Genomic DNA, 18,937 nt, shown 5'->3' with positions numbered 1-18,937 from the left:
TTATTTGGTGCTGAGGATTGAACCCCGTGCCTCACATATGCTAGGCAAGTGCTCTATCACTGAGCTATCCAACCCAAGCCTCATATATTCTTCTTTTTTGAGGACCAGAAAAATGGTTACAATTGAGAAACACCTCTGATCCCTGAATGCTTATCCTCTTCCCAGACATAAAATCAGATGACACTGGGAATTCTTTTATTTCAAAGACATACTCTGACAAAGAAATGAGTGTCTGCAAAAGGGTGATGGGGGTGATGATGGTGATGGTGGTGATGATGGTTTGTTAAATGCTTGTTATCTAGCAATCCTTTTATCTTGCCTCTTTGCCCTTTTCTCCACTATTCTTAAACATGAAGACCATAATGTGTGAAATCAAACATAGAAGAACAAGTGGGTTCTATAAATGCTTCAATGTTACCGGTGGAAAAATGAATGATGTTTTTTACTTGCCCCCTAAATTTTAACTTTTAATCTATACTCTTCAATAGATTTAATCAGAAACCTACTCAAAGATATTAAGAAAGAACTGTGAGCCAGGTGTGGTGGCATATGCCTCTAATACCAGCAGCTCAGGAGGCTGAGGCAGGAGGATCACAAGTTCAAAGCCAGTGTCAGCAACTTAGCAAGGCCCTAAGCAACTCAGTGAGACCCTGTATCAAAATAAAATATATAAAGGGCTAAGGATGTGACTCAGAGGTTAAGGGCCCCTGGATTCAATCCCCAGTAAAAAGAAAGAAAGAAGGAAAGGAAGGAAGGAGAAAGCAAGCAAAAAAGAAAGATCAAACTGTGAACATAAGAGATGAGGAGCTCGGGACATAGCTCAGTGGTACAGTGCTTGCCTAGCATGTGTGAAGCCCTGGGTTTGATACCCAGGTGGAGAAGGAGGAGAAGAAGAACAACCACCACCACCACCTCAACAACATGATGCTAAACTCTCAGGAGAAAGAATAATAATTAGAACCAGTGGTAGACATTGTCCTCAGACTTTTTCAGTCCTTCCTCCAGTAGCTACTTCTTTTCCAAATGTATAGTAATTAAGAATTTGCTTTTTGATCCCCAAACTGAATATTATAAGGAAGTTAAGTGTAACTTTGGCCTCCTGTCATTTTACCTAAACCCAAATAAATTCCAGTCCTTGAATATCTAGATATCCACATCCATACATAGGCAACTACCATCAACCTATTTATTTTCAAGTAACACATTTATTCCTTCTTGTGGTATATGAAATTCTCAACATTTCAGTTCACCACTGGAAAACTGAAGCTAAGCTGAGAGAGGATGGGACAAACATAGTGTGGTGTAGCTGTACTTCCAGAGCATGTCTAGTTTCTTACTGACCCTCCCTCCCCAAGGTCATTAACCTTAGGCAGACACACTATGAGGAAAGCAGCTACTTACTGTGCTTCTTCAGAAGACTCTTGTTTTATTTTTAATGTTCTCTTTGTGACAGGTATTTCATCTGAAAAGTAAAGATTTAAAACAAATTATAGTTTCCAGTTTTATCTACATACATTTATATAGTTAAGTATTTCCTATTATTTCCATACTTTACAATACCAGGCCTTAATACTAGTATCCAACACTGTCCAAAGCCAGCTTTATAAATATATCTGTTATATAATGAGATGCATACATTTATATGCAAGATCAGAAACCAGCTCTACAAGTATAAAATTCTTCAAGGTCACCAGTGGATTTCTAGCTAGGAGCTTAAAGCTTAATTTCACTGCAAACATGATTTTAAAAGAACAAGAATGAAAATAATTCTGTTCTATTTAGATTTTCTATGTGGGTTTTACAGAGCAATTATTACCCCAACATCAGGATCAGTGTATTCTGCATGATCCTCCCTGCCACTAAAGGTTTTGGTGACTTCAACTCTGTGGCACAACCAGTGTTATGAGATGCCAAAGTAATTTAGACCTTATAATTTTTGTAAAATTAAGAGGCAGTGATCACTTAGCATCTATCCTTCTTATCTTTAAGTCCCTTATACACTGTTAGTCTGACAGTTTCATAGTTTCTTCTTTCTTCCAATATCTGAGATTGTTTAAAAACAGCACTTGTAAGAAATATATTAATAGGGCTAGGGTTGTAGCTCAGTGGTAGAGCACTTGCCTAGCATGTGTGAGGCACTGGGTTTGATCCTCAGTACCACATAAAAATAAATAAATAAAATAAAGGCATTGTGTTCACCTTAAAAAAAAAAAAAAAGAAATACATTAAGTTAAGCCTTTTTCTTTTGAATTAGCATTTCTCTATCATCAGGTATTCTGTAAAAAACAAACAAACCAGGGCCTACAGACTTTTACCTTAAGCTAGAAAAACACATTTTTACTGCCAATCCTACATATACTTCCTTGGGATTGCCTTAGTACCTCACTGCAGAAGATTTGCTTAAAAGTGAAAGTCCATTATACAATCTGTTCTTTAATGTGCAATGGGTATAGCAAAAAATTCATCAGTACTTCCAAATTATGAAAATAAAAATTGGAGCACTGAATGCAAAAAACAAAAAAAATGACATATGTGTGTGTGTGTGTGTATTTTTTTGGTACTGGGGATTAAACTCAGGGCCACTCAACGACTGAGCCACATCCCCAGCCCCTTTTCTGTATTTCATTTAGAGACAGGGTCTCACTGTGTTGCTTAGAGCCTTGCTATTGCTGAGGCTGGCTTTGAACTCGGGATCCTCCTGCCTTAGCCTCCCGAGCCACTGGGATTACAGGCGTACACCATCACACCTGGCTAACACATATACTCTTAATTAGGTCACACAAATTTAGATTTGATGGCCAGGAATTGCATCTTCCATTTTGAATGCTTTTACTGTATATAAAACATTTCAGCTATTGTTGGTACAGGATATCTCAGGAGGTTTGAAGGAGAATGATCACTGACATGGCTCAGATATCAGTCTTTTTAGTAAAAGTCAAGGCTTTCACTCTTTTTTTGTTCAGTCTATAAAATCTGGGAAGAGTCTTTCCCATATCAGAAATAGAAAAGAAAAAGTATTTGGAATGAAGGAAGGAAAAGATAGATTCACTTAAAGCACTTAGGACAAGAGCCAATACTCTTAGCATCTTAGAACTAGAATCTTAGAATTAGAAGATTCAGAGTATTAAATTTCATAGGATTCTGTCACTGAGCCTCCTTGTGTGGCTCAGAATTAGGAATTCTTCTATCTTTAGGAATCAGGGTGGTACTCAAATCATGAAAGCACTTGTTGGCAGTTGAAACCTACACCAAAGATGCCCACATTGACCCAAATGAACTGGTGACATGTGCTTTGTGCTGAACCTAGAAACAGCAGAAGACATCACAGATGACAATAAGTACCAGTACACATACCAGGTAGATAAATACACATAAGGATATCACATATTTTAGCTTTCTTACCCAATTCCTGATCTGTTGGATAGCCATGGAGATCCTGACTGTGATTTCCCCAGTCCTCCTGTGAATAGTCCTCCATTGTGCTGCCATCTGACTCCAGCTCCTGGTACAAGCCACTACTGTTAATAAGTACAGGCTGGCAGGGCTGAGCATCCCATCCTCCCTGACCAAACACCTGTTCCAACTGTTCAAATGTGTAACTGCTCTTTCTTTTCCCAACACCATGTTCTTTCACCCGACTGTAACACCTGCGAAGGGTCTAAGACACAAAGTCTTTTGTTATTCCTTTAAAGCTGTACTTCCTCTTCCAGGTACGGACCACAGATATTAATTACTATTAGACAGACACAGACAGACAAACAGAGACACATTGTTACAGGAATACTAGATTTCAAATTCATTATTAGAAAAAATACTAATTTAGCATTTACTCAAACATGTTATAATTCAAACAAATTATTTTGCAATTAATTATCCATTAACAACAAGAAACATTACAACATTATTGCATGTACCCCATACACATATTTTTATACCCCCTCCCCCGTTTAAAAAGAATAAGGGGGGAAAAAACAAGAAATACCAGCCAGCCAATAGGATGCACACCTGCCACAGAAGAGAGAGAGAGCTGCTATGGTGCCCAGAATTTGGAAAGTGTGAGGAAAGGAGGACAGAAAGAAGAATTTCCCAAAGCAAAGAATACCTTCCTTACTCTTAAAAAGGAAGACAGGGTAAAAACAATTGCCTAAATAAATTAACTAATAAAACATTTACATAATCTATATTCCTTACTAACTCACTGTGTCTTTGTGGTAGCTGCTAAAAGTTCAAACAGAAGTCAAATCAATAGTGCCACAAGTTTGCAGTCTCAGACATGAATGATCAAGAACACTAATACCTGTAGCTAAAACTAGACAATTTACTAATCTACCAACTCAAACTGCTAGCTAAACAAACCAACAAACAAAACCAATAGTTTTTTTTTTTTTTTCTTCTGGGTGGAGGGCAAAGTAGGAGGTTTACTTCATTTCTTTTTCTGCTACATGCCACAGAGCAAATAAATATCATTATGCAAGTCCACAGATAAAACCTGGATAACTTCATTATCTTGTACAATCCTTCAATTTTTTTCATGGTCTTTATTGTTAATGTATATTTCTGATGATTAGCCCAGTTTCCTGAGTTTAATAGTACATCTTATGTTATCTTATATGATATTTCAAAAGATAAATCATGGACTTAGTCCCATCTTCCAAATTTACTCACATTCAGGCTCTACTCCATCTTTGCTTCTCTTTTGTTCCTTCTAATCTCCCTTATACTATACTGGGTTTCATTCAACTGAACAGAACCAGTTCACCTCTGACTTAATTTATATGCATTAGCAAGATTATAAATTTATTCCAAAGGGTGAGATTACTTTCCACACACCAATGTGTATAACCATCCTCACCAAACTAAAACAACTCCTGATAATCTTTATAGAGCCGCCGTGAAAGTTTATTATCTTTAAATCACAGTTGACAATCTACAAATACTCTGTCACTTGGAGCCAGAAATCCAGATAGGCAAAAGATATAATGAAAACATGAGACATATGATGGTCTTCCCAGACATTAACAGAACAATAATTAGTCACCCACATTAAAGCCAGCCAGTCTACCCCCTGCACAAACGCCTGTCCCATTCTCTCTTTCTTCAGCTCTCTTCTGGTGTCTCAAATGATGCCTTAGAGAAGTGAGGTTTCCAATAATATACTCTTTTTAAAAGCATTTCTTCTTTCTTTTCATAAAGGATAGTCACAACCACATAAGACAAAACTTAGAGAAACATATCAGAAACATGAGTTTGGGAAATGTATGTCACGGGCAAACCTTACAATACAAATGCTGCAGCAGATTTCTTTTGACTTTCTACATGCTCCCCTTTCCCAGCACTCTCTGCCCTCCTTGCAGGGATTGGAATTTGAATTGCAAACATCCCCTGCCAAATTATTTTTATCTCACAATGTCTAGTTTCTGCCTCCAAGAACACCCCAACCACTCTTTTCAACTCTTCCAAGGACCGTAAATGGAGAGTCCCAACACTGTCCCTTCACCCTTTCAAGGCCATAAATGGAGATGGAAACCATGCCACTGCTCACTACTTATTGGCTGCCTGGAAAAAGCATTCAGGACACAAAAAAGCCCAGTTAGCTCTGTCAGTAAGGGCTGGTCTAGAAGTCAAGAAGTAAAACTAAGGTTCTTTTGAAGAAAGGTTCCACACTTAATAGGAAGTGACACAGGTATAAACAAAGCCACCAATGTTTGATAATATACATGGTGGGAAACCACAGAAAAGACTCTTAATCTTTGAAACCACCAAGTTTAGCTTAAAATTTTGCCTAGCTTCACATGTAACTATGAATAATGAAACCAACAATATCTAATCATTATAGATATGGAAGAAGAGTCAGGGGGTATATTTTATAGTTCACCAAAAAAGACTAACAGATCTTGCCATCTCTTACTTGTAGTGTACATTTGGAATACACTTTTATAATAAGGCAATATGCTGATATGTAAAATATCTATCAGGTGCCTGCAGGTAAGATGTTTAGTAACTTCTAAATCCATGTGATAGTATATTCAAAAGATTTCCAAATTGATTTTAACTCTCTCAAGATACAAATAAACATAAGCAATAACTTCTGAGTTCAAAAAAGACCACAAATCCAAGAGAGGCTGTTTAAACAGGACACATTGACTAAAGTAGGGTTTAAAAAAAAAAAAAAAGGAAAAACTCAAATATAGGCTTGCTGTTACCAGAAACAAACATTGGAATTTAGCTAAACTTGGAAAGAGCTTAGAAATCAATAAAAAGGACATATAGAGACACCTTTCAATTCTTATTACCCACAGTAAATCAGAAAAGGTTACATATTCCACACTCTAAATCATTAACCAAAGCACATTATTAAAAGATTGGGTGCCTGTATCAATATTCCTAAATAAACTAACTTCAAAACCTACTCTAAACCTGAGATTAAAATAATACTTCAGAATCTAGAAAAAAGTGAAGTCTCATACCTCCCATTCCAGACAGCTACCAAATTCAACAAAAACCTCAATTTGGCTTTCTTGGAAAATCACAACCTATTAAACACAAAAAACCTGCTTCCCTTTCTTCTTCCTTTACTTTACCCATCTTAGACATTTACAGTAACTAAAGCTCTAATTGCTGTTTCAAAATTAAAATCTTGGGGCAAAGAATTTGCTTAGACATATTTAAGACTATACTATCCTCAAACTAAAATAATAACTTTTCTTAATGTCAGAATCTCCCCAGTATATTGATATTATGTTTTATTTCCTTCCTGGAGGAAGAACTATAAGATAATACTATCCATCTTGAATGAAATAATAGGGATAGAGGTCAGGAGGAGTCAAGAAAGTCTGAATAGAAGAACTCATTAAGGGGTCAAACCAAAGGAGTTCATGGGTATTGCCTTGGGAAGAAACGCCAGGTGGATGTTTACTAAGTCCACTACCAAGTGCCAAGTCCTTAGCACTACAAAAGGAAAAGAACCACAGAAAGACTTGGAAGATGTCCCATTACCAAAGCAGGGAGAAATATAAGATGGCTGACAACTGACCATTTAAAGGATAGAGTGAAAGTTTGCCAAAGTTTAAGATTAGAGTCAAAGGAAAAGAGAGAATAAAAAAGATGACATTCATTGTAGATGAATGTATGAGGAGTCTATGGGGGAGGGGTAGGTAAACAAAGGCAGGAGTTTTAGATTGGCAGGATTCGGGGTTTAACGGCAGCAATGCAGAGAAAGACCCAGGGTTACAGTACACGTAACATTAAATACAGTGCACAATGCAGCTATCTTGCCAAAGTAAGTAAATCCAGTATTGGGTTGTATAAGCAGAGGAATCACATGTAAGCTATGAAGGTGGCTCTTCCTCTCTATTCAGCACCGGTGAGGCCACAGCTGGAGCACAGCATTCAGTTCTGGGCATCGAACCAGCTACAAGAGAGGGAAATTGTAGAGTTCAGAAAAGGGCAAATAAAATAATGAAAGGCTTGGAAAATAAGATCTATATAAGGGCCAGTGGTTTCATCAAAGCCCATCATTATTAAGCTACTTTGGGAATGAGATTAAAGTTTCTTTTGCTTCAATGTCCTCCAGTTCCTCCTCCAACTTTCAGAAAATGGGAAGAAGTAAGTTCTTCCCTGGTATGGCAAAGTAGGAAGCAAATAAAATAAATCATGAAGGCATAGGCCAAGCAATTCCACCACAGGCTCAATGATTTTCTCAAAATTTGCCCCCACAAAATCACTGTTCAAACTGAACTGACTGTAAGTGGAACAGAGCATATAATGAGGAGGAATAGAAATAAGGCATAAAAACTACACATATAAACATATTGTATGTTGTTTAGAAAACATTGGCTTGATCAGTCTAAGATTTCAGATGAAAAATAAAGTCAATATGAAGGGAGGACAGCTCAGTTATAACAGCAGGAAACCATGGTATAAGAAAAAAAATAAGCAGTGAAACAGATTTTCAAATGTAGTTGTCAAACTGGCCATACTAGAAATGCATGTATTGTCATTTTAACCCTCTGCCACCTAAACATGATAAATTTGTAATTGTGTCATCCACATGATTAAATAAAGACTATACTTATTCACAAGCAAAGACTTTTTTTAAAAATCACACATTATTCTCCACAAGAGATGGATAAATTACACTGGGGTGGGTAAAACTTCAGTGATTGGTTTTCTAATAAAAGTGTCAATAACAATAGTTCAAACTAAGGCAAATGGGTATTTTGAAGCAACAAAAGTGTTCATGAAACATCTTTTTACTTCCTTTAAATTGAGATTATTGTTATAGCAAAGATTATGAATTGCTCTTATGAGGCAACAAAACAACACTTTAATATTTTAAAGAAAGATTAAAATTTCTTTAACTATATACTTTGTTACTGTGAGCATAAAAGTAGGCAAGAAAAAACCTTAAATAGCAGACATAAGTCAGTAAACATGTTCCTGCACATAGTAAGAAGGATGTTAAGGATATAGTATAAATTCCTACACATATCTTTTGACAGTGAGTTGTAACTAATGATTATAAAGTTACCTAAGGCAAAACCTGTGAGGCCGACAGAACTTTTTACTACCTATTTTATTACATTTTCTGTACATTAATACGTAACTGACTTGCCAATTGTCTAAATCTTTTAAAACCAACCAAAAGAAAAAAAACTCAACAAAACCAAGAAGAAAAATAACAGCATACCTGTTTTACATTCCCCCAGTTCTTAGTACTACAGAGCAAGTTTTGGCAAGAAAAAAATCCTTTTCATTCTTCGATCGTTTGCTTTTCCTCTCCAGTATGGAGGTACTTAACTTTTTCAGGTCATGGATTGCCTTCCCAGAAAAATGCATACACACACAAACCATTCCATACAATTTCAAAGGGAACATGGACTCAGTGAAGAGCCCAGACAAGAACTTCAGCTTAAAAAAATCTCTGTTCTACACTATGTTGGTTTTGCTTCCATAGAAGAATATAGCATATATTAGTCAGAAACCCTAAAATAAGGTAGACTTAATTTGTATCATAGGCATTACAAAGATTCTAAAGATCAGCACAACTAGTTTAAGTCAATCAACCAGTTTGCTCAATTTCCTACTCATTTAGATAAAGTACATTGATATTTATTTCCCTTAAGAGGTAAATTAGCCAAATTGCCATTTCTCTGCCTCTATTTTTTTCATTTTGTTTTGTGGTGCTGGAGATCAAACCCATGACTTTAAACAAATTAGGCAAGTACTCTACCACTGAGATACATCCCCAGCCTCTCATTCATTTTTAAAACAAGGTCTTGCTTCACTGGCCAACCTGGCCCAACCTCCAAGGCTCAAGAGATCCTCCTGCCTCAAACTCTAAAGTAAACTAGAGATATAGGTATAAATCAGCACAACCCCCACCCACCCCTCTCTTCTGGGGATTGAACCCAGGAGCGCTTTTCCACTGAGCTACATCCCCAACCCTTTTTATTTATTCATTCTTATTCTGAGACAGCATCTTGTTAAATTGCTTAGGGTCTCAATAATTTGCAGAAGCTGGCCTCAAGCTTGAGTTTCTCCTGCCTTATTATAGGGTTGCTGGGATTATAAGTATGTATACCACACTGACCTCCCCATTTCTTGAAGGAAATAATTTCTACCAGTAAAAAGCATACAGAAATTTCTTTACACGTCACAAAATATACCACTTTTTCCCTACCTACTGGGCAAAAAACATTTTTCTGAAGTGGTCCTTAAACAATATTTTGAAAATCCATTCATTATGCTGATTATCTGTTCCAAATATGTTAACACAGTACTTGATCATTCATTATCTGACTTTTCAATATAGATGCTAGATAAACTAGTTAAGGTAACAACTTAAAACAGGGAAATTAATCCATCCAGAAAAAAGCATAGGAAAGTCTTAACTACCTTCCTTAGCAGTCACTGCACTAAGTTCTCACATATTCCAATTTCAACACCACCTGAAGACTGAAGAGTCTCTCAGGAATAGGCAATGTCTACACTAATTCTGTCCTTCTGTCCTATGGGATCACAGTTTCATCTATTACTCCACTAAAATTATTCCTATCATGATCATCAATGTCTTCTTAATTACTAAGAAGAATGGGTTTCATATTTTGTCTTTAACTCATTTGCTCTCTCTGTAGCTCCTGACATCCTTTACCCCCTTATCCCTACCTCTTCCCCTACAATTTACTTTTATTTTAGAAAACTTCCTGTATTACTTACATTCATCTACAGAGGATGAGTGGAGCTTCAAAAGGCTTAATTGCAAACCAGGCTCCAATGAAGTTTTTTTTTTTTTTTCTTCTTCCTTCTGGTACTGGGGAGTGAATCCAGGGGTGCTTAACCACTGAGCCATACTGGGCCATATCCCCAGCCCTTTTCTGTATTTCATTTAGAGACAGAGTTACTTAGGGCCTCACTAAGTTGCTGAGGCTGGCTGTGAACTTGAGATCCTCCTGCCTCAGCCTTCCCAGTCAACTGGGATTACAGGCATGTGCCACCACGCCCAGACCAATGAAGTTTTGAACAGAAAAGAACCTTAAAAATAAACCTAGTCCAAATTCCTCCTCATTCAGCAAATGAGGAACCAAGGCAAGTATTCCTTCAAAGAGGATTTAGCATACGAAAATGAACAAATGCCACTCACAAAATTTTGATGTTGCTAAAGAAAGCAAGCTATAGAATTGTAAACTGCATGAGAATAGGAATTTTGTCCACCTTGCTTGTCTCTATTTTCCTTGGGCCTAGAAAAATGCCTATCATGTAAGATTAATATATTTATTAAATAAATTAATTTTTAAAGTAAATCACTAGTAAGATCAAATTTTCTTAGCAAAGAATATCAGGAAATTCATTGTTTAACCACAATAGATTATAAAATCAATAAATCCAAAGTTAGACAGGGCTCCTGAAACCTTTTCAAAAAAGCAAAAGCAAAACAAGGTATAAACATAAACACAACTATAATCAGCAAATCAATTTTTTTGTAACAATGAAGGACTAACTGCAATGGGCTATTTTTAAAATATCCCTTCTTCTTGTTAAAAGTTTTCTTTGGGGAAAGAGGCCAGTTACCTGCCAAAGGAAGCTCTGCAGTCCAGTCCAAATTTTGTTACTTCTTACACCTTACAAATATTTAAGACTATAAAGTGGTTCTATCAAAGATAGAAAAAAAAGACTCAGTTGTTTCATGGCTTTTAATAGGGTCAAACAGAAGAATGACCACCACAAACAAAGAGATCTTACCTCTCTGGAGCCTCAATCTTTGTAGGTTAGGAACTGTCCAGGATTGAATCCTATCAGCTTGTACTTCATTCTGAATCTGGCTATGAAAGACTCACTCACTCTGTGTTTATAATTGGCCAGGGCTGTCTTCATAAGAAGAGATTCTTGCAGAGAATACATAATTCAGGAAATTTTGATTCTCAGTGAATATCAAGTCCTAAATTCTCTATGTTTCTTCATGCTAGCAGCTGAGAGTCTCTTGCCCACTCAGATTATTAAGAGAAAAAACCTTGGAGGAGGACAATACTAAGTATCAAAAACAAACATCCAGTGTTCATGGAACTAAATTCATGTGATTATAAAGCTTTTAACCTATACTTGACATAATTTACAAGTATCTCAGATTAATGGCAACACTATAAAATCCACACCTCTAGTACACATGCTTATATGCACAGAATTCTCTGGAATACAAGAATCCTTCTAGACATAGAATCCCATGTGTTTCTCCATTTAGAATAAAACAGGTCAAAAAATTAAGGTATAAACACTTATTCTACATATAAGCAGCAATAGGGAGATAGAGTCACCAAGGGTGGGAAAATAACACTATTTGTCTAGAATTTTCTCCTCATCTGAAAGGGGAAAAAAGGTCAGTTTGGTAAAGAACTGACTTGGATTAAAGATTATTTTTATTATATCACCTACAAAAGTTGATGTGTCCGCATCTTTTTTCAATCTTTTTCCTTGCTTCAGATCTTGGGCACCAACTCCACATGTTATTCAGACAATATTAAAACAATATTATCCTATTAAGAATGTGATAGCTAAAAAACACATTCAAGAGAATTCTCTCAAATATTTCTGGCAGAACAGGGGCAAACCATTTCTCTTTAAAGGTCTCCCACATAATCCCTTTAAATAATTGTTCCACAATCATGTCTAAAATTAAGAACTACCCACAACACAAATAAGACAAAAATAAAACAGAAACCTCAGTTTTATTTTTACCATTTGAATATTGTATTGCTTCCTAATTACAAAATTGGCCTTCTAATCATTAGACCAGTGTTTAAAAGGTAAAAGCGGTTTTTTCCCCTGAAATTGTAGGCTACTTTGTTTCATCTGTTGACCATGTGATCTCTGTGATCTCAACTTGTAGTTGTTTTCCTACTAAAAACTGCCACATTTAAGGCAAAGATAATCTGTAACATAAAATTTTCCATTAGCAAATTTTATACATTTATGAAAAAAGAATCCAGATAAACTCATGTAAAAACTAATGTTATTAGAACTCCTCCATCAGACATGGGAGTATAAACATTAAATCAAGATTCAGTCAATTGGTTAAAGATGTAAAAACAATCTTTTTTTTCATTTTCACAGTATTAACTACATCCCATGGATGCCTGAAAAGAACATATCCTCTTTAATGAAAATTTTGGAAATAAGCAAGTTTTTTTAAAGTTTACTACAAACATCTATCCTTGAGCAACCTGAACTTATTTAGGAAATTGGTTGAAAGAAATTTAGGCAATCATAACACTTTTTAATAGCACATTTGGTAAAATTTTTATATTTTATTCTTAGCTTCATGAGGACTGGTAAGAGAAATGGCCATGGGGGGGGGGGGACAACTCTATGTTTTCTGCAAAATCAAACATTTTCCTAATTAGAATAAATAAAATTTAATTTAAAAAATAATCAAACATTTTCCTTATGTGGCTCAATGTGCCACGTAACAAATGTAAACCATTACTACATACTTGAGATAGAGAAGCAGAGCTGAGCAGAAAAAGAAACTGAAGTGTGACACAGATGCAACAGAGGCCTAACCTCAAATTTAGGCATGGAACTCAGGTGCCCCTTCAGAGCGGTCCTAAATTGAGCCAAGAAGCCTGGACCTTTGTATTTCAATGCTGACCAGTAACTGGATCTAGGCTGCCACCAGAGAGGGGGCCTCACCTTGAACCAGACAGCTCCCTGGGCAAAGGGAAATTCCTTGGAGAAATTCAACCAGAAGCCACCAGCCATTAGGGACCCAAACAGCTGCAGGGGACTACTATTTCATCCCTGGAGGAAGGATCTGGGCAGCACATCACATATATATGGAGAGACATATGGTGCATCCGTTTTAAAGTCTAGAAATCTAAGAGAAAGGTAAGAGCTTACCCATCGTCACTTTTTTTGGTACTGGGGATTGAACCCAGGGACACTCAACCACTGAGCCACATCCCCAGCCCTATTTTACATTTTATTTAGCGACAGGTTCTCACTGAATTGCTTAGTGCCTGGCCATTGCTGAGGCTGGCTTTGATCCTGGGACTACAGGCATGTATCACCATGCCCAGAGAATTTATTAATACTTATTTTAACACTTAGTACATTATTTCTATTTTTAAAAACCTCCTCTACATGAAAGTAAAAATTAGCTGCCCAGCTATAGTTAATTTTTTAAATTTTTAATTATTTATACATGATAGTAGAATGCACTTCATTATACATAATGAAGTATAATTTCTCATTCTTCTGGTTGTATATGATACAGAATCACACCGGTCATGTAGTCATATATGTATATAGGGTAATAATGTCTAATTCATTCTACTATCCTTCCTACCCCCGTATCCCTCCCTTCCCCTCCTTCTACCTAAAGTAACTCTATTTTTCCCTAGTCCCTCCCCCCATATTGTGAATTAGCTTCCCCATATCAGGGAAGAAAACATTCGGCTTTTGATTTTTGGGGATTGGCTTATTTCACTTAGCATGGTATTTTTCCAACTCCACCTATTTACCGGCAAACCATAATTTCATTCTTCTTTAAGGCTGAGTAATATATTCTCTCTCTCTCTCTCTCTCTCTCTCTCTCTCTCTCTCTCTCTCTCACACACACACACACACACACACACACACACCACATTTTTTTTAATTCATTCATATGTTAAGGGCACCTAGGTTGGTTCCATAGTTTAGCTATTGTGAAGTGAGCTGCTATAAACTTTGATGTGGCTACACCACTGTAATATGCTGATAACTTTTAAAGTATTAGGAATATAATCTAAAATGATAAATAGTATAATAAATACACAAATCAGTAACATAGTTGTTTATTATCAAGTATCACATATTTTTTTTTAATATTTATTTTTTTTTTAATTTTCGGCAGACACAACATCTTTATTTGTATGTGGTGCTGAGGATCGAACCCAGGCCGCACGCATGGCAGGCGAGCGCGCTACCGCTTGAGCCACATCCCCAGCCCCAAGTATCACATATTGTCATGATAGCATGTGTTATATTTTATACAACTAGCCACACAGTGGGTGTTTACACAGCACTGCCATAAACATTGAGTAATGCTTTGTCCTAGGATAGATATCAGGACAGCTACAATGCTATGACTAAGAGACAGAAAATTTTCAGCTTCATTATACTCTTTTGGGACTACCTTGTATTTACAGTCCATCTTTTGATCAACATGTCCTTATGCAGTGCATGACTTGTAACAAAACAACCTATCTCATCTCCATCATCTATCTCTAAGAAGATAAGTTACCACACCATTTAAACATTGGGCAAACAACAATACAACACAAGGTAATGGACAAATTCCATAGCCTCCTTTGGCAATGAGCCTCATATCTACCTGCTTTTACAGTCAAAAATGTAAGTCTACGGACTGGGGTTGTGGCTCTGTGGTACGGCACTCGCCTAGCATGTGCAAGGCCCTGTGTTCGATCCTTAGCATCACATAAAAATAAATAAAATAAAGATATTGTGTCCAACTACAACTAAAAAATAAATATCTTTTAAAAATGGAAGTTTACTTTGTGAATGTTTCTCCTGTTCTAATTCAGATTTGTTCCCTTTAAGGGGAGTTGGTAGCCCAATGGATAATATAATTTATATACTTCGAGTAATGACTGAATGAATTGCCTTCAATAATGGCTTTACTTATATTTCCACACATTTTAGGTTCTTTTTTTTTTTTTTGTACTGGGGATTAAACTCAGGGGCACTCGACCACTGAGCCACATCCCCAGCCTTATTTTTGTATTTTATTTAGAGACAGGGTCTCCTGAGTTCCTTAGTTCCTCACTTTTGCTGAGGCTGGTTTTGAACTCGAGATCCTCCTGTCTCAGCCTCCTGAGCCACTGGGATTACAGGTGTGTGCCACCATGCCTGGCTATGTTTTAAGTTCTTAAAAGACTTCCAAATCAATGTTTCCTCTATAGTCTTAGGAAACCAGGAATTCTATACTGCCGCAATCTGGCTGGGCACAAAATAACCGAGCCACCACAAAGCCTGGTAGATTCAAACAGCAACTCTTTATTCCCGAACTCCCCGGCTCTACACGCATTTTTCCGGGAAAAATACACTCCCTTCACCGGGCTCTGTGTACCAAATACTCTCAGAACCCCCGCACAAACTCAACGGGAACTCAAGGAACTCAAGGAGTGGGCGCCTGAGGCAGCAGGATACACCCTATTCCCAGCAGGATCCACCCTAAACCTGGAACCACCCTAATCCAGCAGGATCCACCCTAAACCTGGAGCCATCCTAATCCCAGAGCAGGGTCACCTTTCAATTAAAAATGCCATGTCATTCCTACTTGGCTATGGCTCTCAGCACTATACAATTATTTTAATTTGCATCTTCATTTCTTATCATTTCAATGATGAGAAATATTTATAAGCATGATGGTGTCCATTTGGGTCAATATTTGGTATTACATTTATAATAACACGGTTGGCAAAAACATTACTTCGATTGTCAAAATTTAATAAAAGTAGGCTAATGGCTTACAAGGAGGCAATAATACCAACTGGTTACAAGTATGGGTTCTGGAGTAAAATTGCTTAGTCTAGTGTAACCACCTGCTAGCTTTGTGACATCAAATTACTATCTCTAAGCCTTAATTTCTCTACCCACAAGATGGTACGTATATATCAATACTTCATCATAGATTTGTTGTAAGTACTAAGTTTTTAAAATGAAGTTTGCAAATATATGAAAAAAAAATATTCAACATCTTTAGTAATTAGAGAAATGCAAATCAAAACTACTCTAAGATTTCATCTCACCCTAGTCAGAATGGCAGTTATCAAAAATACAAGCAATAAGTGTTGACAAGGATGTGGGGAAAAAAGGAACAATCATATATTGCTGGTGGGATTGCAAATTGTTTGTTATATGCAACCACTTTAGAAAGCAGTGTGGAGATTCCTTAGAAAACTTGAAAAGGAACCACCATTTGACCCAGATATCCCATTCCTTTGTCTATACCCAAAGGACTCAAAATCAGCATACTATAGTAACACAGCCACATCAACGTTTATAGCAGCTGAATTCACAATAGCTAAACTGTGGAACCAACCTAGATGCCCATGAGTAAATGAATGGATAAAGACACTGTGGTATATATACACAATTAAATACTACTTGCATTAAAAGAGAATAAAATTATGGCATTTGCAAGTGAATGGATGGAGTTGGAGAATATCATGCTAAGCAAAGTAAACCAATCCCAAAAAACTAAAGGCTGAATGTTTTCTCTGATTAGTGGATGCTGACCCATGATGGGGGCAGGAGGGACATGTGAAGAATGAAGGAACTTTGGATTGGACAAAGGGGAGGGAGGGGAGGGATCATGGGGGTAGGAAAGATGGTGAAATGCAAAGGACATCATTACCCTAGGTACACATTTAACTGCACGAAAGGTCCATCTCTACATCATGTACAACCAGAGAATTGAAATGTTGTGCTCCATTTGTGTACAATGAATTGAAATGCATTCTGCTGTCATATACAACTAAGTAGAACAAATAAAAAAAATCTTTTAAAAAAATTCTTAAGATACTATGTAATGTTTTGAACAACTAACAATAAAAAATTTAAAAAAAAATTCTTAAGAAAGAATGGTTATTCTAATTCCAAGGGGACTTCTCTAGACCATTGAAATGGAGGCCAGCTGGGTGGATTGTGCTACTTGAGAGGCCCATTTGCTCAGCTGGTCTGATGATTCTAGTTTTCTGTGTCAGCCCCCATTTTCCACATTGACTTGGATAACTCTCCAATGCTAGGACAGACCTCTCTAGAGTGGATATGGAGATTATAGATCCTGTTCCAAATCTTGTCACAATGGGTTAGAGTGAATGGCTGCCATCTTTAGGCCCTCAAATGGGGAAATTTGATGCTTGCACCAGTGGATTAGACAAAGGGAAATGAAGGGAAGGGAGAATGGGAATATTTACATACATAAGTATTCCACAGTGAATCTCCACATCATGTATATCCACAAAACTGGGATCCTAATTAGAATAAAATATCCGCCATATTTGTACAAATGTCAACATATACTCTACAGTCACATATACCTAAAATTAACAAATAAAAAAGACTATAAATGAAATAAATAAAATAAAATGAAGTTTGCTAAATGCTTGTACTCACTGAATGTTAGCAATCATCAGAAGTATTATAAAAATGATGGTCACATTGTATGGAGACCAAGGAAGCCTTATGAATAATGTTAGTTCAAGTATGGAAAAGTAGTAGCACCAAAGTGTTGTACCACAAGGCACATGGGGGGAATAGCATGGAGGAATCACATACTCTAAAGAACTTTATGTAGCAATCAGTATTAGAGTCTTGTGAGGAAAAAGAAGGTAAATTTCAGCTAACCCACAACATCAGGAATGCTAGGTTAATTTTTTCATTTGTCCTTTGATTAGTGCTTAAGTTTTAAAAAATTGTTTTTGATAACATTTGAGTTCTGTAGTTAAAGGATTTTATACCTAGGTGTAGGTTTGTAAATACTAAGTAACATGGTTATATAAACATGTTATTACCCACACTTTATTCAAGTTTCAGAAACATCTGGCTATATGATCACTTCTCTTACTTTTTGCTTTTTTATGGAGTAAAGCCAATCAACTAATCGTTTTCAACAGTTATTAGTCTTGGCATGAATGAGGCAACTAATACACTGACATATAAACCAAGGGAAGAAAAAAACCTTAACTACCCATCCAGGGGATGAAGGCTCACTTACTGACCAACTAGTCCACAGTAGTAGGAAGAAGAGGTGAGGTTGTAGCTCAGTGGTAGAGTGCTTGCCTAGTAAGGGTGAGGCACTGGGTTTGGTCCCCAGCATCACGTTAAAAAAAAAACAAACAAACAAACATCTCTCTCTCTCTCTCTCTCTCTCTCTCTCTCTCTCTCTATATATATATATATATATATATATATAAAGGTTAAATTCCTTATAATAATATTTATTTATTTTAAAATTTGGGGACAGGGTCTTCCTAAGTTGCCCAAGCTAGCCTGGAACTTGTCCTCCTGCCTCAGCATTCCCAGTAACTGGGATTAAATACATGCATTACCACACCTGGTACTACTACCACTTCTTCAAAAATAACAAAACATTTATGAACATGATTATGCTATAGTGAAGAAATAAAAAAAAAATTCCCTTGATTTTTTTCCTCTTAATTTAGTAGTGTGGCTACATTAGTTATATAAAAACATAATCATTGGGACTAGAAATATAGCTCGGTTGATAGAGTGCTTGCCTCACATGCATAAGGCCCTAAATTCAATCCCTCAGCACCACACACACACACAAAAAAAAAAAAAAGAAAAGAAACAAAGAAAAAAATAATTATTATATATTGTTCTAAAATTGGCATAACCTGGGCTAGGATTGTGGCTC

The 18,937-nt window shown here is 36.6% G+C and overlaps 1 protein-coding gene across 11 annotated transcripts in view; it reads right to left on the bottom strand.

Annotated features, from left to right (window-relative positions):
• Msantd2 (Myb/SANT DNA binding domain containing 2) overlaps nucleotides 1–18,937 on the bottom strand; it is a 35,383-nt gene that overhangs the window by 3,889 nt on the left and 12,557 nt on the right. For 2 of the 11 annotated variants that reach the window (XM_058575229.1, XM_058575230.1), the window contains exons 2-3: nucleotides 3,403–7,411; nucleotides 1,402–1,462 (exon numbers count right to left, since the gene is read on the bottom strand). In XM_058575229.1, the coding sequence (XP_058431212.1) occupies nucleotides 1,402–1,462; nucleotides 3,403–3,478 (137 nt within the window). In that variant the 5' untranslated portion in view covers nucleotides 3,479–7,411. Of the gene's footprint in view, nucleotides 1–1,401; nucleotides 1,463–3,402; nucleotides 7,412–11,070; nucleotides 13,831–18,937 lie in introns of those variants that run through there. The other 9 variants (XR_009225749.1, XR_006849353.2, XM_046432672.2 and 6 more) reach the window with 8 other exon arrangements.

The sequence above is a fragment of the Marmota monax genome, unplaced genomic scaffold (genome assembly GCF_021218885.2).
Source record: "Marmota monax isolate L192 unplaced genomic scaffold, Marmota_monax_Labrador192_F-V1.1 WCK01_AAM20220418_F8-fsc00062, whole genome shotgun sequence".
Taxonomy (NCBI): Eukaryota; Metazoa; Chordata; class Mammalia; order Rodentia; family Sciuridae; genus Marmota; species Marmota monax.
This window is presented reverse-complemented; position numbering and strand designations above follow the sequence as displayed.